The 27,924-nt window shown below is 43.9% G+C and overlaps 1 protein-coding gene across 1 annotated transcript; it reads right to left on the bottom strand.

Annotated features, from left to right (window-relative positions):
* Positions 1-7: 7 nt before the first annotated feature.
* LOC118584706 (acylcarnitine hydrolase-like) lies at positions 8-27,574 on the bottom strand. The gene is made up of 12 exons (XM_036188945.1): positions 27,499-27,574; positions 5,812-6,022; positions 4,548-4,689; positions 3,773-3,906; positions 3,436-3,694; positions 2,529-2,627; positions 2,147-2,287; positions 1,959-2,039; positions 1,579-1,723; positions 1,084-1,221; positions 632-704; positions 8-194 (listed from the first exon to the last, which is right to left on the bottom strand). The coding sequence occupies exons 1-12, from the start codon at positions 27,572-27,574 to the stop codon at positions 8-10; spliced, it is 1,686 nt and encodes a 561-aa protein (XP_036044838.1).
* Positions 27,575-27,924: the final 350 nt, after the last annotated feature.

Genomic DNA, 27,924 nt, shown 5'->3' with positions numbered 1-27,924 from the left:
CAGGGCACTAGAGTTCTTTGTGCATGTTCTGAGATCTTGTTAGCTCCTGAATCTTCTGGGGCAGAATCTTGGTCCAGAACTGTAGTCTTCTGGCCTTCAGGGCTTGGCCCACAACAGGCTTGATGTTCAGCTGCAAGTACTGCTCATCATGGTCCAACATGGGCCAGTAGGGTAGACCCTCACTGTTGGGGTTCCTGTGGATGTGCCAGCCAGCAGGAAAGAGTGAGATCACTCTGATCCAAAGTCTGACCCCTTGATTTGGGTCATGGCAGTGGTACAATTAGGCCGGTATTAAATGGGGCTGATGGGATAAGTGTCCTGATATAGGGATACAAGTGTCACCCACTAGTTTTTGCTTCATGTAAGGGAAGACTACTTGACCTGTTTTATGTCTAAGAGGCAAAATCTAAAGAATTGTATACTATGGTTCATGAGCCAGGTCACTGTGAGATGACCAGTAACTGATACCTACAAAGTGTATGTATAAATGTGCTATCCAGTAGAGAAGAAATTATAATATGATGGAAGCTCCATCAATTCTAAAGAACCAACCACCCCAAAGGGAGACCTATAGGGACTCACATATCCCTATAACCCATTAGGGAAGGTTGAGAGAGAGGTGTGTTCTCACCCAAGTCTTGCAAAGTTGGCCCAGTACTTCATCATCCTCCTGTTCAACAGCTCTTCCTCCTCAGTGAGGACAACTGGAGCCATGGGAAAAATAAATATTGAAGTCTATGACACCCCACAGAACTGCCAAATCATGCCTCACACTCACAATCCCAGCTGTTGTCAGAACTGTAACTATTAGTTTTGTTACATCCCTTCTTCACTATACAACCCAACATCCATGCATGCCTATAATTGAATTTGTGCCCCAATGTGCTGTCATCTCCATCACAGGCTAGACTGGGACAGGTCCAGATTCTAATCTTGGTCTAATTTTTTTTAGGCTATGATATGGTACACATTTGATTCTATCATCTCCCAGACCTAGTTTTCATGAAATAGACTAAGAGCTCAGGAGTCACTGAGGTGTCATCTGAGACCTCAGCCAGGTCAAGGAGAATAAGAAAGACTCACGTTTCATGCCAAAGAAGAAGGACCCAAAGACAAAAGGAACCTCATTAGCATGGTCAGCCTTCACGTGAGGTGGTCTGAGACCCTTGAAAAAGCTGGGCGGATGTTGGAACTCATAGAAGTAGACAGGGTTGTGGGAACCTGGAGGTGGGGACAACAAGTGACTTAGTGGCCCCTCACCTGGAGTTTTTTGATACATATTTGGTGTCAAGGTACCTGGATCTAAAGTTACCTGGAATCATAAATGTTAAAGAGGAGAGGAAGTTCCAAGCTGGAGCACTAGCTGTGGAAAAGCCCATGTCAAAATAGTGCTCATGGCCTTCCCAGCTGAATGGTTACATCAAGTCAATAGATTATCAGCAACCCATTTCTCCTCTATACTAAGATGACACTCTCTTTAACTAGACACTAGACCTGGATACCACACTGCTCTACAGTGCTTACCAGTAACCTATATCTCTGAGTTGCTCCCCTAAGCCTTGTTACAGGCATACTCACGCTGAAAATGTGCTACTTGGAGTGCAGGGATCACAAACACAAAGTCTCCCATCATCTCTGTAAACTGAATTTGGAGGGCTTGGGGATCCTCAGTATTCCCCATGTACTCCTCCATTAGCAGGTCACCACATTCAGGAGGTAGCATCTACACCAAGGAGATCAGGAAGAATGAGGTTAATCATGTTGTTGGTTAGGTAGGCAACAGCCTTTGGTATGAGGAGAATGGGGCCTGTGATCAGATAGGGCATAGGCAAAAAGATTCGTGGTCTGAGATCACCCCACACAGAATCACACATATACTGACCTTCATTAATAGGGATGCTGTCTGAGAAGGAGATATAAGGGACCTCTCTATTTTGATAGGACCAGAGGTATCTCACCATTTGTGCTGCTGTATTCTTCAAAACATCCAGCAGGTTCTCTCTTGTTATTTCCTTTATTGTCTGAGCAGAGCCCATTACCTGGGAAGCAGAAGTGTGGGATCTGATGGACTTAGATTAGAGATGTATTGAGTTCCTACTGCTTAACATATGAGTCAGCATCTCCCAGGATTGGAATTGAGTCTCACCATGGGTATGGTCCAACCATACTCATCATTGTTGACACCAATGATGCTGGGGACAGGGTGAAAATCCACAGATGCCAATAACTCTTTGGGATGCCTGGGTAGGAATACCCCATCCACCACAGCAGGGATGATCTTGAAGACCTGGGGGGGCATTAAAAGTTAATGCTAAAGGTCAGTAAAATACATATGCTGATCCAATGAGTTACCACCATCGTTTTCTCATTTCTTAACCATTTTATCATTTTTTATTAGCCTCAGGGTGCTCAGCTCACTCTGGAAGAGAATCTACACTTCGATTAGCCTATCATGGCATTCATATTGTACACAAGAGTTAAGGGCACAAAGTCTGAGTAGATCTTTCAAGACACACAATTCTACCTACCTTATTAATGACCAGAATCTCTGCTTCACTCTTGGCTCTCAAACATTGCACAAGAGCCTCTGAGTCTATGGCCTCACATCCAGACAGGTTGGCCACCGTCTGTAAAGGGAACAAGTGAGGAGAAGAAATTTTTCGACTCCAACTTGATGCTAACTACCACACTATAGTGTGTGTTGTGTGCTGATTGGAATAAATATAAATTGTTTCCTTTGTCCTGCTTTTCAAAGGTGACAGCCAGCAATCAATATCCTTTCTATTTGCATATTTGTTTTTGTTGTTGTTGTTTGCTCAGGTGGTTCTGTTTCCTCCACCCATCTTTCTGTGTTTCATGTATGAGAGAAGGACCAAGTGTGCCAACGTTTGCATGTGAATGATAGAGGACAAAGTCGCCATTCTTCACCCATGTCCCCTTTTTGAGACAGGCGGTCTTCTTGCTTTACTGCTCATACACTAGCTAAGCTGCTCTGCAAACATCCAGTGATTCCCGTGTTTCTGCCTCTCACCTGACTACAGGAACATTGGAATTACAGATACATGCTACTATCTCCAGCCTTTTGTGGGCTCTGGGGATTAAACTTAGGTTCTCAGGCTTGAACTCTAAGCACTTTTAAAAACCTACAGAGCCATCTCCCAAAGCAATACGTGGGTTTTGTTTGTTTTGTTTTGATTTGATTTGATTGTTGTTTTTGTCAGTGATGAAAGCTGCTAGGAGCAATTTGCTGGTGAGATAGCATAGTCATCCAGTAGGAAGTAGAGGCAAGTAGGGGCTAACCCCTGTGTTTCTCAAAATTAATAGAAAGAAATGGTTTTGCTGATTATTGTTTTCCCCCACTGAACAGAAGACCAGAGTAGCAGATCATGAAGGCTGAGGGAAAAGACTAGGGCTAGGATGGTTGAGGGCACTTACAGTGTAGACCATCTCATGGGTGTCAGAGATAAGGTCAGGCAGCAGGGCCACTCCACTCTCCATGATGGCTCTGTGGAAGAGTCCTTTGGACATGGGAGATACAACATGTGAAGACACACTTGTGCCACCTGCTGACTCTCCAAAAATAGTGACCTGGTCAGGGTTGCCTCCAAAGTGGGCGATATTCTGTTGGACCCAGCGTAGGGCAGCCACTTGGTCCAGGTAGCCCCAGTTGCCTCTGGCATGCTGGTCTCCAGTGCTGAGAAGTGGAAGGAACATGGATCACAGGGCTGTCTAGGTTCTTAGCTGATTCTGCTCAGCTCAGCCCTAGGCTCACCTGAAAAAGCCCAGGACACCCAGGCGATACTGGATATTGACCACCACCACATCTTCAATGGCTGCCAGAGTGGATCCATCATACATGGATGCCATGCCTGCAACCAGTCCACCACCATGGATCCACACCATCACCTGGAGAAGTCAATAGAGATGCCAGGAAGCTCCTAGCTAGCCCAAGCTTTGCAAGACTGCTTACTATAGTATCAGGCAACTGATGTGCCTCTGGGCAGCTCCATAAATACATAGAAATCCTCAGCACTTCAGGGCCTTGGTCATGGCTAGGAGCTTCTAGTAGTCCCCATTCCCACCATGTCTCTCAGTTTGAATTAATGGCTGTGTGTATAGAGTAATGCTATAATTATTCAGACTCTTTATAGTGGAAGAAGGAGGGGCTGTCTCCATGGATTCCTCTACAAATTAAAAAAGAAAAGGATCACCAACTCTCATGGGCACAACAGATAACCCAAAAGTAGAAACTAATAACCTCAGTGTTGAGGCTTGAGCATCAAAGTGGTTCTGCAAGGCTCAGGTTGTTGAATGAGTCCTGTTTTTTATCAAAGAACTAGAGGCTTTAGTCACTCAGTACTCTAATGCTCTGTGCCCCATACCCATGTTTCAGCTGCATAGTGTGGCTGAGAAGGCCTTTTTTGACACAAGCAAGAGAAGAGTTTTCAACAGAGCCCACACTGCAATGGAGCTCAGGTTGCTTTTGCCCTTCTAATCATCTTGAAAACCATACCCTGTCCCCAAGCTGATCATTGTCACACACTCACAGGGAGTTTAGAGCCCTCATGGGCATGAGCTGGTGTGTAGATATTGAGATACAGACAATCCTCAGACATAGAGATGGGAGGCAGGGTCAGTTTCAAATCCTTCAGGCCCTCTGCATTCATAATTTCAGGGTTTTGCGGACACCTGATGGAAATAGCAGACAGATATTCCAAGAGATATACAGTGGTCAAAATCAAATGTGATTCTGTATTTTTTCTTAGCTACCTTTAAGTGCTGCTCTCATGATGCCCTGTTAACACATATTCTCTCTCTAGGTCCCTTCCCACCAAGGTAAAGGCCACAGGCTCCATAAAAGTTGGGGTAGAGTCAGACTTCTAGGGAGGACTCCAGTTGGCTAGGGCCTAGATGTTGTTTTTTTTTTTTCTGTGCCTGGGATATAGAGTTCTAGGTATCTCCATGCAAATTATTGCCTGAATGTGGTGATATTCACTGGATTGCATAAGAATAGAAAGTGAAGTAAGCATAGCAAGAATACAGTATTTCTCTACTCTCTGTTCCTGGCAGTAGATGCGATGTGACCAGCTCTTGTAATTCTCTTTCCCTGTGAATACCCCGACATGATGGATTGCAATATGGAGCCTAAAATAGTAGCTTTCTCCTCTAAGTGGCTTTTGTCAGAATGTTGTTACAGCAACAGAAAAAAAAAAAAAAACCTAAGATTGCAATATTAGAGTGTTGTAGCCACAGGTGATAGAGGAATCAGTGGACACTACTGGCCTAATAATACAGACTCTCAGGGAACTTATTTTTCCTACACTGTCTCCAGGGGGAGTTAGTTACATATCCTTGGTCCTTGGTCAATGGTGCCTGGCCCTATAGGTTGTCACAGTGACTGTGATATTGGGGTTAGCAAATATCCATCATGCTGTACTCTTCAGGATCTGAAGCGTATTCTACAGGATTCAGGGGGCACTCTTTACTTAATAGGCCACATAATTCATGCCTAGAGATCCCTCCCATTGTGGCAGAGAACACTGGTATTAATTTGAATCTGTGAACAATTTTATCTTTGTTTCTCTCTATAGTATCTGCATATAACTCCCTATGGGTACCAATCTCTGACCCAGGAGACTGGCAAGGTTGTTCTACTCAACCCTAGTTCATGTGCTAGAAAATGCATGTGGATCTCCTCACAATGGAAGAAAACTGCTACAGAGCTGAGATGGAGGAAAGACTTCAGCATGGTTCAGAGCTCAGAGCAACTCTTCATCCTAGGGCCAGACATCCTCTGGGTCCAGAACTTACATGGCTGGATATGAGGTCCCATCTCTCACACCGCTCCATGGCACAGGGGCTTCAGGAGATGCAAAGCGCAGTGGTCCTAGAGGTGGCTTGGCAAAGGGAATTCCCAGGAAGGTGTGGACACCAATTTTGGTGTCCTTCACATGGACAAGGCTGCCTCGGACCTGGCCTGTGTGTGTGTTTCTGATGGGGCTGGCCTCTGATGAGTCCTGACCTGGGTGGAGAGATGCCATCACAGTTAGTTTTGTGCAATCCGTTACCACAGATTATGAGAGTTCCTATCTCACTGTTACCAGGGCACACAGGAAGGAAACCTGGGACCTCACAGTTCAGCTGTGAGGTTTGAGTGTAGGAGCTCCTCTATCCCTTAGGGCTAGGAACCTTTCTATTACCCCTTTTGAAGGGTGTCAGAGCATTTTTCTGGCCAAAGAGGTCACATACTCCAAGCCATTTGGCCACATGAATTTATGATTATTGTCATTCTTATCCAAAGGCCAGTAGAAGTTACAGTCATAGCCATAAACTAAGGAGGAAAAACATCTTCTGATCACTTTCCTTAGAACTGTCTAGCACTCTCTAGAGCTTCTTACACTGAACTGTCTCCTCAGTATGAAGTGATCTTAGACATCTCTGACAATCTGTGTAGGCCCACAAAATTGGTGGGCTTTGGTTAGGAGATTGAGAGGCATATGTTTCCCACACATCCATTACCCCACCCTCCCCCTGTTCCCTGGGCCATCCCTCCCACAAGCTCAGCCTCTGACATGCAGAATTTGGCAGCTCTGACTCTAGTCAATCCCCATTGCCAGCTTAGTGAGCCTCACCCTGCACGTGGAGGAGGAGAAGCAGGAGCCCAAAGACCACGGCATTCAGCCAGCTATGAAGTTGATTCAGTGACGTGACAGCTCTCATCCTGAGTCTGTGCTGCTACATACAACTCCCACGTTTCACAAACAGAAAGCAGAACCTGTGGCTTGTGCCCAGGCAGGAATTTAAATCAAAGAGTGTAGGCGGGAACTGGGTGTGGTGGTGCAAAGATCTCTTGTTGGAAAACTGATTAGTCATAAGTGACAAGAGCCTGTGGCAGGAGTTAGTGCAAAGTCACCTCTGCTATTTCCTTTTCCTCTTTGACCTCCTGGAAAGACACAGCATGGATTCTGAAGATCTTCTGGGATACTAGGAACCCTGTCCTCACTCCTGGCCAGAAAGCTGTACCAGGAGAAGCCAGAGGACTTCTCTGAGTAGGTACTTACTCAAGATACCACAGAAGAGATAGGCAAATAAAGGAGCTTTGAATGAGAACTTCATCCTCAAGACTCCTCTGTGCTTTGAAGACTCAGTTTACTGAGCCTGCTTCCAGGGTCCTTGGTTCCTACAATGATCTTAGGGTCTACTTAGAAACCTCCATGTTAGGTCACAGTTGTTTGATCAAAACAGTGCAATTCTGTTCTTTTTAAGCCCCTGTTTACTCCATCCTTATGCTATGTCTCCTGTAGTGGGCAACTCCTGCCAACATCATTTATCCACTTAACAAATGTTTAATTGTTTTAGTTTATTTATTTACTTTGTATTTTCTTTTTCTTTCTTTCTCTCTTCCTTCCTTCATTCCTCCCTCCCTTCCTTCCTTCCTTTCTTTCTTTCTGTTGCATGAAAAATTTGTTTTCTTTTTTTAATTAATGATTTTTTTATTCATTTTACATACCAACCACAGATCCCCCTCTCTTCTCTCCACCCACCCCTCGAGTTCTCCCCCTGCCCATCCCACCCTTCTTTCCATCCTACAACAAGATAAGGCCTCCCCTGGGGAGTCAGCAGAGTCTGATATATTTAGTAGAGGCTGGTCCAAGCACTTCTCCCTTCCTCAAGGCTGTGCAATGTGTCCCATCATAGGTAGTGGGCTTCAAAAAGCCAGCTCATGCACCAGGTTTCACATCACAGGTAATGAGCTCCAAAAGGCCAGCTCATGCACCAGGGATGGATCCCAATCTCACTGCCAGGGGCCCCTCAAGCAGATCAAGCTACACAACTGTCTCACTTATGCAGAGGGCCTAGTCCAGTCCCATGCAGGCTCCACAGCTGTTGGTCTAATGTTCATGAGTTCCCACTAGTTTGGTTTGGTTGTTTCTGTAGGTTTCCCCATCAAGATCTTGATGCCCCTTGCTCATAGAATCCTTCTTCTCTCTCTTTGACTGGACTCCCGAGCTCTGCCTGGTGTTTGACTGTGGATCTCTGCATCTGCTTCCATCAGTTACTGGATGAAGGCTCTATGATGACAGATAGGGTATTCACCAATCTGATTGCTAGGGTAAGCCAGTTCAGGCACCCTCTTACTGTGTTCATGTGTGTGAATGCTCCCATGCCATGGCTCACAAATGGAGGTGAAAGGGTAATTTGTGCAAGTTCCTTCCTCTGTGTAAGTTCTTTCCTCTAATTCCACCATATGGAACCCAAAGTGGAACTTAGGTCATCAGGGTTGGAAGAAAGTTCTCTTACCACCCCTTGATCGATATTACACGTAACCATATGACAAACACTTTATGGGGCTTGCTGGCTCCAACACTGGGGTCAATCTGATGTCTCAGAACCTATGATAAATCTGAGATAAAAGTCTATAAATAGAGGTTTCAGAATCACAATAAAATGCTGACATGAATTATCAAAAGATGCAGGATCAGAAGTCCATATTCAGTCCAGACTGATTTCCTAGAGGAAGTGGTGTAAGGGTCAGTGTCAGTTGCCTTTACTGCCACCCAAGAATTGACCTTGGCTCCAAATTATCTTCATTATTACCTAAGTAATAGTCTATAGCCTAACAACATGTCACTGTGGGACTTCCTCTTTGGTGTCTGTCTAACTGTTTACCTGTTCCAGCACAGCTCAGCTATTCCTGCCTCCTCTAATCAACAGGGGCTCCCTATATTCCATGTCACCTTTTCAATGCACTCTTATCCTGTCTGAGGTTCTAGCCCTTCTTGGAAGATGTTTCTTTACTTCAAGTTCCTAATCAAAGGAAGATCTAGACAATGAAAGCTGAGAAGTAGCCAGTTCTTTGAATCTTGGGATGAAGGACTAGATTCCCAATGTATCATGGACATATTGCTGAGCTTATTAATTACAGACATTTTTATAGCTCAGTTAGGGAAATCCTGGTATGCTCTGCTACGTATTGCACCATTACTCAGAGCCCCCATGTGGATGATGGTCATGACCACAGTAAAAACGTGAAATGAAGAATATACTGATGCTCTGTTCTGTGGAGGGGGCAGGGAGTGAGTATGGAGAGCACAAGAGAATGAAAAAAGGAGATGAGATGAGATGAGATGAGATGGGATGAGATAGATAGATAGATGATAGATAGATAGATAGATAGATAGATAGATAGATAGGTAGATAGATGGATAGATAGATAGGGAAAGAATAGAAAGACTCAAGTCTATGAAAATTCCTTCAATGATATACTACTATATTCCTATTTAATATATCTAGATTTAAGACCAATAAAGCCAAGTGTTGGCAAAGATGTGGAGCTACTGGCACTATCATACACCACTGGAGGAGATACAAAATGATATGGTCATTATAGACATCAGTTAGACAGTTCTATTAAAAGTTAAACACATTTGTCCTGTGATTGAGTAGTTCTACTCCCAGGTCTTTAGCTCAAGGAATTGAAAACACCAATCACAAAAACTCATATTACTAAAGTTCATAAGAGCTTCAATAAAAATAGTCAAAATGAGGTTACTCAGGTGTGCATCAACTAGGGACTGAGTAAAATATGTTGTGTGCATATATGGAATGACACTGTTAACCAAATACAGCACACTTGAATCTTATAACCTCTTACTCAGTAACAGGACCATTCACATAGGAATCCTTTTCTGAGATAGGATAGCTAGGACTCTGATGTTTCTAAATTATATGTAGTTTCCAAACTGAACCATCAGAAAGTGGTTGTCCTGGAGCAGAGACTAGGCAATGACTGACAGAGAGGAACTACCTTCAGGTCAAGGTGGGAGACTCATACTTATGTAAAAGTGATTGCATAGCTCATATTTATGCAAAATTTTCCTATCTATGCTGGTAAGTAGGCAAATTTGGTTGCATAGAAATCAATGACATCAGAGACTCCAAAAAGTGACACTGTGTATAAGGGTAGGGGATGGGGGATGAGAACATCAGGGAGTGGAATGGTAGAGCTGGAACAGGGTCAGAGTGGGAGAACAGTGAAACAGATAGCATGATACAGGGGGACAGAATGGGAATAGGGAGAAACTGGGTGCTAGGGAAGTTCCCAGGAATCCACAAGGATGACCCCAGTTTAAACTACTAGCAATAGTGGAGAGGGTGCCTGAACTTGCTTATCCTAGTAATCAGTTTGTTGAATACCCTAACCGTCATCATAGAGCCTTCATCCAGTAACTGATGGAAGCAGATGCAGAGATCCACAGTCAAACACCAGGCAGAGTTCTGAGAGTCCAGTCAAAGATAGAGAAGAGGGATTCTATGAGCAAGGGGCATCAAGATCTTGATGGGGAAACCTACAGAAACAACCAAACCAAACTAATGGGAACTCATGAACATTAGACCAACAGCTGTGGAGCCTGAGGGACTGGACTAGACCCTCTGCATAAGTGAGACAGTTGTGTAGCTTGATCTGCTTGAGGGGCCCCTGGCAGTGAGATTGGGATCCATCCCTGGTGCACAAGCTGGCTTTTTAGAGCACATTACTTATGGGGTGACATGTTGTACAGCCTTGATGTGGGGGGAGGGGCTAGGACCTGTCTCAGCTGAATGTACCAGGCTTTACTGACTCCCCATGGGAGGCCTTACCTTTTCAGAGGAAGGAATAGGGGAGTCGGTTTTGGGAGGTAGGCAGGTGGAGGGGAAGGAAGAGGGGGTGATCTGTGGTTGGTATGTAAAATGAATAAAAACTCCTTAATAAAAAAATGACACAGCTACTGAAAGTCTAAAGACAATTTGGTGAAATGTCCTATATGTCAGCAGAAATGGAGACCTCACAGATGCATGGGTGTGGCAGGAGCTCAATAAAGTCCCTAGAAAAAGTATCAGGCAGCAGTCCTCCTGGACTCAAAGGAAGGAATCTTCTCTGACCATCTACTGAGCCAAGTTTTTATGAGAGTATTGTCTTTTCTCTTGCTCCTTGGTGTTTGCAATGTGGAATATAAATATCATCCCATCCATGAATAAGATTTAACATCTCCCCTTCATACTCTATGTGTATTCGGGCCCTGCTTAGGCAGATGCTCTCTTTGTCCTCAATTCCCTTTCTGGTGAACATCTGGGCTTTGGAAACTGAAAGGATCACTCCACCTGATTCTTCCAGCTCAAAGACATGGGCATAGCTTCTTTATGTTATCAGGAAAGCCTGGTGGTCCTCTTAATCCTTGGCTGCTGTGTAGTAAGACTTGGGGTAACATCCCTATGTGCTATGTCAGCCAGTGCACCATCATTCAGAGGCTCTTCACTGATGATGGTGGAGACCATACAGAATGAGAAGACTCTCCAATTCTGTGTGTGTGGTGGAGGGGATGGTCTGGAACCTTTTATTTGTAGGCAGGAAGAGAGAGGTGGACTAAAGTCTACAGCATCCTCTTCATGGAGATACTACTGCATATGCATTTACTCAGTGGTGGCAAAGACAGGGAGCCACTGGCATGATCACACATGCATGCTCTGAGGAGATGCAAAATGGATAGTCATGTTGAAAGACAGGTTGACCTCTTCTTCAAAAGTTAAACACACTTGTGCTGGGACTCAGCAAATCTACTCCTGTTGATATAGTCTACCGAAATTACCAGCATGCCTTTTCCATTCTGTATCTGACCTTGTCCTCTGCCTCTATGGCATCTATTATCGGGTCAGCTCAAACCTGTACTCTACAATGAAAATATTAAGAGTTGGGCCACAAGGAGGCTCATGTCATGGACATCATTCTTTGTTCATCAGCTCAGTGTAACCAAAAAGAACAATCTTTAGATGAGAAAGCTAGTGCTCAATACTTGGTGGTACCTTAACTTTGGAATTCATAGTCTGCAAAATTGTGAACAAATTCCTATTGGTTATAAGCCACATAGGTTATGAGATATATGAACTCATGTATGTAAATTACATGTGGTGGTATTTTATTTGTGCTGACATATGGTGATATATTATTTACATTATATGCATTAATAAATAAAGCTTGCCTGAAGATCAGTGGGGAAGGCCAGCCATTTCAAGTAAAGAAGAAGTCAGGCAGCACACGCTCTTAAACCCATAGCAGGCAGGCTCTCTGTGTGTTCAGGGCCACACTAGTGAACAGAGCCAAGCGTGGTGACACAGGCCTTTAATCTCAGTACCCACCATAGAAACCTGAAGGTCTGCTCAGACAGACAGACAGTGACAGAGCTATGTAGGAAGAGGAAGTGAGACAGCTGGGCTAAAAGCCAATGAGAGGGCAGAAAAGCAAGTCATATAAGCCTGGGTAGGCAGGAAGTTGTGCACTTTGGAAGCTGTCAAGTTGGTGAAGTGAGTTCCTGGCTTTCCACATTTCCCTGATCTCTCTAAGGCTTTAACCCAAATTTCTGGGTTTTAAAAAATTATTTAATAAGACCTTTTAAGACTCATGTTACAGGTACATATATCAATCTATCCATATATGCAATTGTGATGCAGTGTATGTATATGTTACAGGGTAAACTTTAACTCTTGAGCTCATAAAATCCACCTGCCTTGGTCTTCCTAGGAGTCATGTCTGTCAAAGACCTGAGCTTGCAGCTTATGAGGATTTTTTTATGGTCACATAAATTTTCTGAGATACCAGGGCTGTGGAAAATCAAAGGTTTTATAAGCTACTTATATAGATGAGAATACTTAGGGCGTGCTAACAAATGAACATGAGATTGTCACATCCAATGACCCCTGGTGTGTCCATTTTCCCAAACATCTGAAGTGGAGACAGAATATTGAATCCAGGCTCTTATACATGTGAGACAAGTGCTCTGTCTCTCAACTATATATCCAGGACATGTATTTTAATCTTTGATAATTTAATACACAGATACAACATATTTATTCATGTTTACTCCCCTACCTAGACCAACTCCTTGCAAATTCCCAGACAATTCATTCCTTTTCTCCACACCCTCCCCATCTCTTTCTCTCTCAATATAATTCACATAAACTCACCACATCCATTTAGGTGTCTAAAAAACATTTCATATCCCACATACTAGCTGGCCCAGAGTCCAGAGTCCTATGAGCATTAACAATCTTGCTTCTCACAAAAATAGATCAAGTTGAGCTCAGAGTCCAAGTGGATTGGTTTCTGTATTTCTTTACATTAAGACAATATCTTGAAATGTAGTCACGGTGGCCTGGGACTCTAACATTCCTGGCTCACCCTCTGAATTCTGGGATGAATAATGTGCACACTAAACTTTTTAATTAAACCCATATGGCTAACTTCAAGCATAACTTTGGGTGCCACATGCTTCAGATACCTCTGAATGAAAGTGAAAGCAATGAACTGAGGAGAATCCATCAGTTAAGGTACCAGGGACAGGGATGTCTTCTGCTAGACAAGCCTCCCCTACCTCACACCCATGACACACCATAGCAAAAGATTTTTACACTCCTTAGGGGTCCTGATCTCTGATCCAGGAGAATGGCAATGACGTTCTGTTAGAAGTTTTAGCCATGTATCTGAATATACAAGGCAGACTACACATCACAGACAGAGAACTTCTTTGGGGTTGGGACGAAGGAAGCACTTCATTCTGGACCAGAGCTCAGAGCACATTCTCACCTCAGGGCTGTAAGTCCTCTGGGTCCCAGAACTTACATGGCTGGGTAGGAGGTCCTATCTTTCACACCACTGCATGGTTCAGGGGCCTCAGAGGGTACAAAGCACAGTGGACCTACAAGTGTCTTGGCAAAAGGAATTCCCAGGAAGTATGGATACCAACATGGACAAGGCTTCCTCTAGCCTGCCTTGTGTGTGTGTTCCTGATGGGACTGGCTGAATCCTGGCTTCTGAGTGGAGAGATGCCATGTAGTTTAGTTCTGTCCAGGCAGTTGCCACCACACTGTTGTTTCCCATCTCATTTTCACTAGGGTACATGGGTAAGGGATTCAGGGTTTCTGGGTTCAGCTGTGGGATGTGGGTGTAGGACTTCCTTCCTTCCTTCCTTCCTTCCTTCCTTCCTTCCTTCCTTCCTCCCTCCCTCTCTCCCTCCCCTCCCTCCCTCCCTCCCTCCCTCCCTCCCTCCTTCCGTCCTTCCTTCCTTCCTTCCTTCCTTCCTTCCTTCCTTCCTTCCTTTGTTTATACAGAAAGAGTTTCTCTGTATATCCTTGGCTGTCCTGGAACTCACTCTATAGACTAGGTTGACCTCAAGTCAGGGAGATCATCTTGTCTCTGCCTCCTGAGAGCTGGGATTAGGGTGTATTCATTTACCACCTGGCTAAGGTAGGAGTTTCTTTATCCCCACCATGATTGCCCATGCCCCATTGAGTGGTGCCTATGCACATCTCTAGTCAACAAGAAGACATCCTCAGAGCCACTTGGCAGCAGGAATGCATTACTTTCATTGTTATCCAGAGTTCTGTAGCAGCTGCAGTCTCACACAGAGGAAAGAAGTGTCCCTTTTGCTATCTTTCCAGCTGATCTGCAGGTCCAATATTGCTTAGACATCCTCACACTAGAGTGTTTTTTTTCTGTTTGTTTGTTTTTAAGTAAGGACTGTCACAGACAGAGAGACCTCAGAATGTGACCATTAAAGTGATCTTAAGATATACATGGACACCTTAGCCACATCCCCTCTTCAACCCATCTCTATAATTTTCCTTCATTCTGGCTCTCCAGACCTCAATAATCTCAATAATAATCAATAATCACCATGGTCTAGCACTGCAGAGCTTTCTCCTTGGTGATTTTCTGTTTTTCCTACCATGACACAGCCATACATTTCCCTATCAAAACTCCATGTTGCTTCACTGGAGTGGCTCCAATGCATTCCTGTCCAGTCTGTGTTCCCAGCCATTAATGGCTTCTGTTCTCCCTACTCTCAATTACCTGACCAAATGTACTGATGGGCTATGGGGACTGAGAGGTCTTCTTCAGCCCCTCTTTATTCAGGGTCAAGAAATCAGCTTCTTCATGTGTTCTTGATACATTCTTCTTGATACAGAACTTTTCTCCACCTCAGCTGATGGGATAGTTAGAATGTGAATGGCCCCCATAGACTCATATATTAGAATGTTTGGTTCCCACCCAGCTGGTGGACTGTTTGGAGGGATTAGGCAGTGTGGTCTTGTTGGAGAGGTGTGTCACTGGGGGTGGGGTTTGAGGTTTCAAAAGCCCATGCCAGGCAGAGGCTAATCCTGCTGGTGGATCAGCTACTGTGCTAACATCATGCCTGCCTGCCTGCAGCCATGCTGCCCACCAAGGTGGTGATCATGGAGTTGTCTTCTGAAACTACAAGGAAGACCCCAGTTAAATGCTTCCTTTTACTAGTTGTCCTTGCCATAGTGTCTCTTCACAGCACCTGAACAGTAACTAAGACAGCTAGGGGAGGGATGGAACCCATGTGAATTGTTATTCACTGCACCTTCACGCAGAGACCCTCTGCTGGCAATTGCCAAGGCCATAGCAGATATGTGGAATGAAGAAGCTCAAGTGCATTTCTATAGAAGGAATCTGGGAGTGAGTACAGGAGCAAGTGGGAGAGAGAAACAGAGGCTCTGATTGCATTAGAACACCTGCAATGAGACACTCCTTCACACCCATTCAGTACAATCAGACTTAGGAGTCATAAGTCCAAATGGTCACAAAACTATGGACTCATTGGCACCCTCATACATGTCTGGAGGAGATGCAAAATGATAGTCATAGAAGACAGTTTGGCACTTTGTCTTAAAATTAAACACATATGTGTTATAACAGTCAGCAATTCTAATCTCAGATCTTTAGCCCAAAGAAAAGAAAACATTGATCTTGAAATCTGTTTAAGATGTTCCTAAGAGCCTAAATGGGTGTGGTGAGTTTATGTGGATTATATTGAGAGAGAAAGAGACGGGAGTTGTAGGGAGCAGAGACCAGGCAATGATTAACATAAAGGATCACTAGCTAATTATTTTCAGTGAATAAGCATTCACATACTTGAAGTACCTGTTTTTGCTTATCTCATATGAGCCCCCTAAGCCCACAGAGGGGTGTTTGAAGGAGGAGCTCAATAATGCCTTCAGACCAGAGTGGAAACATCAGGCAGCCATCCTCCTGCACTCAGAGGAATTGCTCTTCCCTCTCCCAGCACCTCAGTCAGGTTGTGCTGTATACTTGTCTACCCCGTGTTGTCCAGGGTAGAACATGAAAGAATCACCATTTTCATCTAATGATTCTAATAAACCTGGGCTGTGCAAGTTCTGATTTGAGTGAAGTTGTTGATGGACATCACAAGGATGCTAACTCTCCTACGTCTTGGAGTGGGAACCTTGGATGCTGTGCATGCCTTAGGTAGTCTCTGTTCTTTTCATGCCCAGAAGTACAGGGAGGTGTCTAGGGAAGCCCTTCTTGCCCTTCTGGGTTTGTCATCTCTGCAAGCTTCCACTTCCTTGGCACCTTGCCTCCCCGAGCATCACGTTTTGACACTGTAGAATTTGACAGACCTAAGCTTCAAATCAGCCCAGTGTTTCTGAGATGCCTTCCCCTATCTCATCCACATGGCTGAACATCTCTTGAGCAAAACTGATGTGAGTGAGGCCAGAGCAGCAGCATGTACAGGCATCAGAGGGTTTGGCCTACAACTTACCCAGGTCAAAAGCTCAGCCTCTTTCCTCAGTGACCTATTGCTTGCATGGGATGCCTTGCCACATGGATTCTCTGTCTATGAAGCTCACTGTGTCCACATCTGATGGCTGACACTGTTACAGACACAGACACAACTTGATGAAGTGGTCCTGTTTTACCCTGGCACAACCATGATCTTCATCCTCTAAGAGAAGCTTTCCCTGAATTGGCATTTAGTGAGATGGTTTCTTTCATTCTGAAGGTAGAAATGCCCAAAGTAAGAAGTGACCAATAAGTGAAAACCAAATATATATGCATACATTTATCCTCTTTTTGCTTTTGTTTATTTCTATGAAGCATAGATGGTATTCTTTTTCATTTCTTGGGTGACCAATGAGTTTATCAGGGTGTGATGTCTGGGTGAGAGGTTGCTTACAGGAGCATGTGTGGTTTTCCCACAGTTCAATAGATCCAATAGTCTCCTCTCTTTAGCAGTCTATTAATTTCAGAGGTGGCATTTGAAAAAACAGATGTTTTCATGTTTACAGAACAGGGTTAAAGATGGACACCCACAGAGAGGACAAAACACACTCAAGCATGGGTGTTGTCTTCTCAAGAGAGCTTACCCATTACAATAGCCATATATCTGACTTTAGAGCCTTCTGGACTTACACACTAAGAAACCTCTTCTTTGTTAGTGAATGGGATCATATGTGGTTGTTGATTTGCGCTGGATAGAAGTCCATCAGTGACGTGGTACTGTAAACAGATTTACTGTCTTCCTTGTGAGGTTTCCAGAACCTTGTAGCATTACATCTGGCAGAGGAGTAAAGCTGAGCATTCTTAGGCCTGCAGCATGATGAAAGCTCTTTCAATACCTGCTTTAAAACCTCTGTCTACAAAAGAAATGTTTCCTTGATGTAGATAATCTGCACAGACAACATTGTGTTGGCGTTCTTGTGTTTTCTCTCAGCATATGCTAATGACACATAATAATGGGTTTCATTATGACATTTTTATACATGTGGATGAGGCATTTGCTCATGTTCATTCCTCTATTACTCTCAATTGTCCCCTTTTCCTTTCTGCTCCCAACTAGTCACTCTTCTACTTTGTTGTCTTTTTAATTTTTGTTGATCATTCAATAAGTTTGGTTATATTAACTAATTGGGTGATGGTTTCTTTACAGGAGGATGGGTAGTTAATTGATAGCAATATCACTAAAGGAAATATCTCTTTCCTCCCCAGTATCCATCGCACACCTAGAGATGCTAAAGAAGGGATGGAACCTCCTTAGCCTATGTGACTGAACAACCCTTCATTGCCTGAACATCCTCAAGATTTTCTTGTATGAACAGATTCTTGCCGAATTGCCAGACATCAGTTGGAGAGCCTCAAATCTCCTTTGCCTCAAGTGATGGATTATAGGTCACATAACCTGCTCACCCCCACCTTCTTAGGTAATCCTGGTGAATGTGTGTTTGACACTGTTACTTTGATGTCCCTGTGGATGAGGCAGTTCCAGATGCCATAGAAGAGGATGTGATACAACTCTGTGCCTTCTTATAGTTGTCTGAACCAAGACTGTTCAGAAGAGCAGCCATGCATGAGCATGTTAGAGCTTCTTGCCTACATGGCTGCATGACCAGTAGAGCCCAAGAAACTGCAGACAAAGGTCACGGGCTGAGGGAAGTGTGGCTTCCTTAGAATGGTTCAGAGGGGACATAGCAGGACTTTGTCAGAGTTCACAGTGGGCTGTCTGGAGATAAGAGGCATCAAGGTTTACATACACATCCTGCCTTGATATCCTCTTGGCTCAGCTTCTGATAAGGAATGGAAGACAATGTTACAGGCCCAGACCACATGTTCTTTGCCCTAGAAGACAAATTGTACCTTTGTCCAGGGTCAGATACATTGGAAGGGAACCTGGGCCTCTCATTTCAGCACTGTGGTATGAAGTTAAAGAGTTAGAGCTCAGTTTTGGGCTAGGAAACTTTCTAGAGTCTTTTTGGGGGCACCTGGGTAATTTTCTGATATAAGTGGTGAGTCATAGGAGCCCAATGATGTCATGAAGATGTTGATAGTTTCATTGTTGTCCAAGAGTCCTCAACATCAGCAACACAGTCTAACCACACACACACACACACACACACACACACACAGAGACAGAGTGACAGAGAGAGACAGAGAGACAGAGACAGAGAGAGAGAGAGAGAGAGAGAGAGAGAGAGAGAGAGAGAGAGAGAGAGAGAGAAGGGAAATGTCAGAACTGTCCCTCTATTCCTGGCCATCTGTCTGGTCTTCTACCTCCAGCCCAGCACTCAGCAGAGCCTAACACACTATTCTTCCTCTAAGTGCTAAGTGACCTCAGGCATCACAGACCCTGTGTATGCTATAGGACCACCCTGTGAGCTCTAGATGAGACATTGTCCCTCCTTTAGATGAGACATTGTCCCTCACTGCTGTCTGTCATCCCCATAAGCTCCTCCCTCCCTGATCCATTGCCCCCTGCCCTCCCAGTCTCTGACTCTGCAGAGGTTGGCAGGTCTGACCCTGTTCCCATCTTCCCCTTTCAGAGTCTCACACTGAACACACAGGAGGAGCAGCCCACAGGCTATGGCCTTCAGGAAGTCAGGAAGTTAATTCTGTGGCATGATCAGCTAGCTGAGTGGTTCTCACCCTTCCTAATGCTGTGACCCTTTAAGACAGTTGTGATGACCCCGAACAATAAAATTATTGTGTTTCTAACAACCAGGGAGCTTTCTTGGAACTGATATAGGCCTTCTGCATATATGTTATAGTTGTCTGACTTGGTCTTTATGTGGGACTTTTAGCAGTGAAAGCAGGGGATGTCTCTGTCGCTTGCTTTTGAGACTCATTCCTTCTGCATGATTGCTTCATCCAAGCTTGGTGGAAGAGAAATAGAAATGGTAGAGAAGGAGTGGATGGTGTGGGAGGTGGAAAGGTGGGGGATGACTTGGAAGATGGGAAGGCAGGAAAGCTGTGGTTAGGATGTAAAAACAAGAATATAAACCGAGCTGTGGTTGCGTATGCCTGTAATCCTAGCACTAGGGAGGCAGAGGCAGGTGGATCTCTGTGAGTTCGAGGCCAGCATAGTCTACAGAGCTAGTCCAGGACAGGCTCCAAAACTGTGAAAAAACCCTGTCTCAAAAAACAAAACAAAAAAAAAAGAATACTAAAAAATTTATGGGGTTGGGGATTGAGGTCAGTGGTAGAGCACTTGCCTAGCAAGCGCAAGGCCCTGGGTTCGATCCCCAGCTCCAAAAAATAATAATAAAAAAAATTATAAAAAACTTCATGAATGTAATTTTGCTACTTTTATGAATTGTAATGTAAATATCTGATATGTGGCATATGGGGTAAACAACCCATATGAAAGGATCATCTGACACACCCCCCATCCCCACTCCAAAATGGTTGCTAATGACAGGTTGTGAATAGCTGAGCTCGCTCCTGGGCCTGAGTTTGTGCTACTATGGAATGTATTTTGTTTTTCAACAGGAAGCAGTTGTGGGCCTCGCCCAGGTAGGAATTTGCACCCAAAAGATATAGGTGGGAGCTGCATGGGGCAGTACAAGATAATGTCACAGGAGACCTGCACTAACCAGCAGAGGTGAGGAGAGCCTGTGCTTATCAGGCTGATAAAGCCACCTATCATTTTGCTTTTTTATTGCTCTCCCCTCCCAAAGGCAGAGCATGGACTCTGTAGTTGTTCCGAATATCAGTAACCCTCACCCCAAACCTCACCCCAAATTATGGTAACTCCCTTGTCACAGATCCAGCTGGGTGTAGGAGTGGGGAGCAGGAAGCAGAAGGCTGCACTGGAGATTCTGGGTCTCTAGTCAGATGTTTGCAGAGGATTCCACAAATAGAAAAACCAAGATGGTGAAACAAGGTGGAGAAACCACAGGTGGAGAAGGGTATGGACATTTGAAACTTATACCTAGGGACTTAGGCCTGCAGATGCCCACCCCATGGACTGCTGCATCTCACTTGGGATTTTGTATGTTGTCTTTTGCTTTCCATTTGTTTCCTTTTCCTTTGATTCTTGGAATTTTTATTCCACCCTTTGATTTCTTCAATGAAACATTCATCATTCAAAAGAGTGTTGTTTAATCTCCATGAGACCGTGTATGCTTTATAGTTTCTCCTGCTGTGGGTGGGTAGTTTTATTCCATTGTAATAAAATAGGACAAATTATCAATGTTTCTACATTTGTCAAAATGTGTTTTGTATTCTAATATATGACCTATTTTATAGAACGTCCCAGTGGCTGCTGAAAAGAACGTGCATTCTGTAGTGTTTGGATGGAATTTTATATGGTATCTGTTAAGTCCATTTGATCTATGATATCATTTAAATCATACTTTTCTATTTCTGTGTGGCTTTCTTAAGTGTCCATCTCCTATTCATCCCTCTTCCATTCTGTACCCACACTAGTGCAAGCTCCCACTGAGATCAAACTTAGAGACATTTCTATCCACTTGACGAACATTTTCAGGCCCTGTTGTTTCCAATAGTGGGACTCTCTGGGCTCTCACAGCCTATGATAAAGCTGAGATACTGGCCCATGAAGAGGAGTTCAGAACCACAGGGAACCCTGCCTGGATACACAAAGAGTATGGGGTAAAGATTCTGAAACAGCTCAGTATGAATTCCTTGGTAAGGAAGTAAGCAACCTCAGGCTTTATGGACTCCTGAGGACTGGTTGACCTCAGCTCCTCTGTCCAGCCACTAGGTCTAGTGCATTCTAGACCAGTACAGTAGACTTTTCTCTTCAGTGGTTTGCAGTGTTCCTACTGGCATGGTACATGAGTTCACCTGTTTCCTCCAATCAGTAAAGAATTCTATAGATTCAGCATCTCCAACCAACACTCTCTGTGTTTCAGTGAGTATTGTGTTTTCAGCCCCTCCTAGGGAAATATGTGCCATCTCTTCTCTCTCACATACATAAGGAATGACTGGACTATGGAAGATGCCCAAGTTTAAAATTGTAGAAGCAGTTTATTTGTATTACCTGGACAACCTGGTGTGCCCTCTTAATCCTGGGCTGCTATGTAGAACTTGGGGGAAGTTTACCATTCATACAGAGGCTTTTTGTGAATGATACCGGAAAACAGTTTGTTGTTGAAATCCAGCTTAAAGTCATGGCAGTTATGTAGGATTCAAGCTATTATTTGAATTTTTAAAAATATTATTTGAGACTTGTTTTGTGTTTAAGTAATATTGGTCAATTTTGGAGAAAGTCATGAGGTGCTGAGAAGAAGGCATATCCTTTGTGTTTGGGTGAAAATTTTGGTAACTATCTGAGAAGATGCATATTAGAGAGATCCACATTAACAAAATTAGAAATGAAAAGGGGGACATAACAACAGACACTGAGGAAATTCAGAGAATCATAAGAACATACTTTGAAAACTGGCATTACACCAAACTGAAAAAACTAAAATAAAAGGATAACTTTTTGGTATATACCACTTACCAAAGTTAAATCAATATGAGATAAGCAATTTAAAAATAACTATAACCCCTAGTAAATTAGAAACATTCATTAAAAGTCTCCCAACCATAAGAAGCCCAGGGCCATATGGTTTTAGTGTAGAATGCTACCACACTTTCAAAGGAGAATTAATGCCAATACTGCTGAAATTATTCCACAAAATAGAAACAAAAGAAACATTGTCCAATTCATTTAACAAAGCCACAGTTACTCTGATACCTAAATCACAATTTTTGTCATAAAAATGGATGCAAAAATACTTGCAAACTGAAACCAAGCTCAAAGCAAAAAGATTATTCACCATGATCAAGTATGCTTTATCCTAGAGATGCAGGGATGGCTCAACATAGGTAAATTGATAAGTGTAATCCACCACATAAACAAAATGAAAGACAAAAATCATATGATTATCTCATTAGATGCAGAAAAGTTCTTTAACAAAGTCCAATACTCCTTCATAATAAAAATCTTGAAGAGATTAGAGACATGCCTCAGCATAATAAAGGCAAATTACTGCAAGGCCATAGCCAATACCAACCTAAACATAGAGAAACTCCACTTAAATCAGGAATAAGACAACGCTGTCCAGTTTTTCCGTATCTACTCAATATAGTATTTTAATTCTAATATAGTGCAATTAGATAACTGAAAGAGATCAAAGAAAGAAATCAAAGTATCTTTATGTGCAGATAATATGCTAGTATGTATAAATGACCTGAAAAAATCAACTAGGAAATTCCTCTAGCTGATAAACATTTTCAGCAAAGCAGCTTTTTACAAAATTAATTCATGAAAATCAATGTCCTCCTATACACAAAGGACAAACAGACTGAGAAAGAAATCAGGAAAATATCTTTCCCAATTGCCTCAAATAAAATAAAATCTCTTGAGGTAACTCTAAGCAAGTGAAAGGATTGTATGATAAAAACTTCAAGTCATTGAGGAAAACTTGAAGACCATATTAGAAGATAGAAGGATCTCCCATGATATTGGATCAGTAAGATTCACACAGTAAAATTGTTATAGTAAAAATAGTGTAACTTGTATAGTATAACAATAGTATAACAGTTCCATCAATTTGTCTGCAAATTTCATGGAGTCATTGTTTTTCTCTGCTGAGTAGTACTCCACTGTGTATATGTACCACATTTTCTTAATCAATTTTTCAGTTGAGGAGCATCTATGTTGTTTCCACATTCTGGCTATTATGAATAATCTGCTATGAACATAGTTGAGCATGTGTCCTGTAGTATGATTGAGCATTCCTTGGATATATGCCCAAGAGTGGTCTAGCTGGATCTTGAGGAAGATTGATTCCCAATTTTCCAAAAAAACACCACACTGATTTCCCAAAGTCACTGTACAGGTTTGCACTTCCACCAACAGTGGAGGAGTATTCACCTTGCTCCACATCTTCTCCAACATAAGCTGTCTGGTATGTAACCACTCATAAAAGTGGATACTAGAAGTAAAGCAAAGGATAACCAGACTACAATCCACAACTCCAGAGAAGCTAACAAACAAGGAAGGAGGGATGCATGGATCTCCCTGGGAAGGGGAAATAGATGAGATCTCCATGAGCAAAATGGAGGTGAGGGGTGGGCAATGGAGGGTAGGGCATGGCAGATGAGAACATAAGGGAATGGGATGGTCAAACTGGAACAGGGATGGAGTGGGAAAGCAATGAGAAAGATATCTTGATGGAGGGAGATATCATGGGGATAGGGAGAAACCCAGAGCTAGGGAAGTTGCCAGGAATCCCCAAGGATGATCCCAGCTTAGACTACTAGAAATAGTGGAAAGGGTACCTGAACTGAACTGGCTTGCCCCAGTGATCAATCAGATTGGTGAATACCCTGTCATTACAGAGCTTTACTTCAATGACTGATGGAGGCAAATGCAGAGATCCACAGCCAAACATCAGGCAGAGCTCCAGGAGTCCAGTTGGAGAGAGAAGATGGATTCTATGAGCAAGTGCATCAGGATCATGAGGGGGAAACCTGCTGAGATGACCAAACCAAACTAGTGGGGACTCATGAAAGTTGGATCAATGGCTGTGGAACTGGCATGGGATTTGACTAGGCCCTCTGCCAGGTGAGACAATTGAGTAGCCTGATTTGCTTGCGGGGCGGGAGGGGGGGACCCCTGGCAGTAGAGTCAGAATCCATCCCTAGTGCATGAGGGTTTTTTTTTGTAGCCCACTACCTATGATGGGACACCTTGTGAAGCTTTGACTCAGGATACTTAAGCAATACTTGAGAGTGACCATTACTATTTCCTCAGGAGCTACCAGTGTGGATCCATCAGTCATGGAAGCCGTTTTTATAACCTCACCACCATGGATCTATATTACCTCTTGGAGGTGTCAACCCAGATGCCAGGGGGACCACTCCCAGTCCAAGATCACCTGGTCTGCCTACTAGATTATCAACTGTTTGCCTCTGTACATGTCAGCATATACACAGATCTCCTCAGGATTTTAGGATGTGGTCTTCAGATTGGGTTCTCCAGGCTTATAAGTATATTTCCATTCCCACTTCCCCAACATGAAATCTCAGCATGAATTCATGGCTCCAGATCACAAGTAATGTCATCACCTCTCAGAGCCATTAAAGTAGAAGCAAATAGGGAAATCAGATCCCATTAGCACAACAGATAACCTGCAGCTAGAAATTTTGGTGATGTCAATATGCAGTCATTGATCATCCTCCAGAGTGGGTCTGCCAGGTTCAAGTTGGTAGAAGAATTTCTGGTTTAATTAAAGACCTAGAGTCTCTTAAATGTCAGAGCACTGAGTCACACACACAGGTTTAAGCTGCTAACTATGGCTGGGATGAACTTCTTGACCCCAATAAGATAAGACTAATAATCAGGGTCTAAACTACAGTGGAGCTCAGAATTACTTTTTCCCTTTGAATCTTCCAAAGAAATCCTTTTCCCCAGCTGACCACAGTCTGATACTCACAGGTGAGTTAGAACTTTCATGGTTATGAGCTGATGTGTAGAAGTTGAGCTGCAGGCAGTCCTCAGATATAGAAATGGGAGGCATGATCAGATCCATCTCCTTTATGACCACTAAATTCACCATATTGATTTATAGGCACCTGGTGAAAATGGAAGATAGTCATTCCAAGGAATGTCATGGTCAAATCTAAGTCTTAGTTTGTACTTTCTCTCAGCCACCTCCAGCCACTGCTTCCCATGATGCCCTTTAATATCTGACCCCTCTCTAAAGACCCTTCCTACCAAGGTATGTCTACCAGCTCTGTAGAAATGTGAATGGAGCAGGATTTTCAGGGAGACCTCTGGTTGGATAGTAATATCCTGAGGGCTGGTTGATGGAGACTTCTGGAAGACTCTATGAAAGGATTGCCATTCTGCCTGTACTACTTAAATTCTGGTGTAGTGGTTAGTTTTGACTGTTTACTGACACAATGTAGAATAAGCTGAAAAAGAATCTTTTTTTGTATTTTTTACACTATTTGTCTTTTTTTATTTTATAATTCAATTTAATTTTACATATCAGCCATGGATTGCCCTTTCCCTCCCCGCCAGCCTTGCCCCCCGCCCACCCCCCTATAGCCATCTCCTCCAGGGCAAAGACTCCCTTGGGGATTCAGCTCAACCTGGTAGATTCAGTCCAGACAGGTCCAGTTCCCTCTTCCCAGGCTGAGCAAAGTGTCCCTGCATAAGCCCCAGGTTCCAAACAGCCAGCTCTTGTATTAAGGACAGGTCCTGGTTCCATTGCCTGAACTATGAACCAATAGCTGAGGCACCCCCAACTGGATCAGGCCCTCTGGATAAGTGAGACAGTTGATTAGCCTGAAAAACTATCCTAAGGAAGGTTTTATAGATTGTATTGACCTGTGGCAAATTATCTTGATTATTTCCATTGAGATATGAATATCTGCCTATTGTAGGAGGCACCATTCCCTAGGAAGGGACTTCTGGATTGTATTAGAATGTAGAGTAAGTGAAGCATTAGCAGGCATGCCTGTGTCCTTTAGGCTCTGTTTCCTATTGGTGATGTGATGTGATCAGCTCTTTTGAACTTCTGCCCCTGTGGTTTCTCATCTATAGTTGATTATAACCTTGGACTGTGACCTATAGTAAAATCTTTCTTCACTATGATGCTTTTGTGAGGGTACTTTATCACAGCAACAGAAAACAAATTAATACACTTGGGTATTGGGATTCTGTGCCCACATAGGAACTATAGGGATGAATGGACAGTACCATAGGGTAGTGAGACATTCTCCATCTCACTCCAGACTTTCAAGGTTGCCCCTTCTTTCACATAGTCTCCAGATGAAAGCATGTGTACTTGTTCCTTAGTCAACGACACATGGACAATGGATGGTCACAGTGACTGTGAAGAATGGCCTTTAGTCTCTCTCCTCACTGCAGTACCTGCAGCTAAATCCCTAAAGGTGTCAACTGTGACCCAGGAGCCTGGCACAGTTGTTCTTCTCTAATCCTTAGCACATTCATCATAAACATGCCTGGCAGATTGCCCTCAGCACAGACTGAAGCTGCTGTAGAGCTGAGATGGAGGAGGCACTGCAGTGAGGCCTAGAGCTCAGGCTGGAAGTCCCCTGGGGCCCAGAACTTACATGGCTGGGTGTGAGGTCCCATCTCTCACACTACTCCATGGCTCAGGGGCCTCAGGGGGAGCAAAGTGCAGTGGTCCTACAGGTGGCTTGGCAAAGGGAATTCCCAGAAAGGTATGGACACCAAGTTCACCATCTTTCACATGTACAAGGGTTCCTCTCACCTGCCCTGTGTTTGTGATCCTGATGGGGTTGGCTGAGTCCTGGCCTGTAGGTGGAGAGATGCCATCAGTTGTGACACTTGGGAATTCCAACCTCATTGTCACTGTGCTACATGGGGATGGTAACCTGGATCCTCTCAGTTCAGCTGTGGGGTATGGAGATTAGGCCTTCTGGATTTCCTAGGGCCAGAAACCTTGACGACTGGCCCTCTTGAAAACTGACAGGATACTTCTCTAGTCAACAAGGTAATGGGCTCGGAGCCACTTGGCATTGTAAAGGAATTATTGTCACTATCCTAGGTCAGTAGGTGCTCCAGCCACAACCACACACAGGGGTCAGTGGTGGGACATGTCCCTTTTGCTCTCCTGTCCCTGATGGCTCCTCAGTTCATGGTAACCTTCCACATCTCTGACCCTCCATGTACCACAGGACCCATCCTGTGGCCTTTTGTGGGGGCATTAGGGGAGTGTAAAATTCCATACTTTCATCTGTCATCTTCACCAGCTCCTCCCTGCCTGGTGCCTTCCTTCTCACAAGTTCAGCCTGTGACTCTGCAGAACAGGGACAGCTCTGACTCTGATGTCCTCTTCTCACTTAGACTGTCTCACCATGCACGTGGAGGAGGAGAAGCAGGAGTCCACAGGTCACAGCATACAGCCAGCCAGTAAGTCTATTAATTGACATTCTTGGATCTCAGGCCTAAGTCTGTGCTGCTATAAGATGTCAGTCTCATAACAACAGGAAACAGAGCACATAGGCCTTGCCCAGGCAGGAATTTGAACCTTTGGAGGTGTAGGTGTTGAAATTTGGTTTGAGGTTGGGAGAATGTTCTTATTGCAGGAGACCTGATAAGGCAGAAGCTACAGAGAGCCGATAGCCAGCAGGACGGCAAAGCCACCTCTGCTGTTTCTGCTCCTTCCCTGGCCCCTGGGATAGACACAGCATGGCTTCTGGAGTCCTTCCGGAATGTCAGGATCCCTGTCCTTGAACATGGAGTCACTATGATCCCTGGCCCTTTTGCTTTCCAACCTAAT

Source organism: Onychomys torridus, chromosome 5 (assembly GCF_903995425.1).
Source record: "Onychomys torridus chromosome 5, mOncTor1.1, whole genome shotgun sequence".
Taxonomy (NCBI): domain Eukaryota; kingdom Metazoa; phylum Chordata; class Mammalia; order Rodentia; family Cricetidae; genus Onychomys; species Onychomys torridus.
The sequence above is the reverse complement of the archived record's forward strand: the minus strand, read 5'-3'. Positions and strand labels throughout refer to the sequence as shown.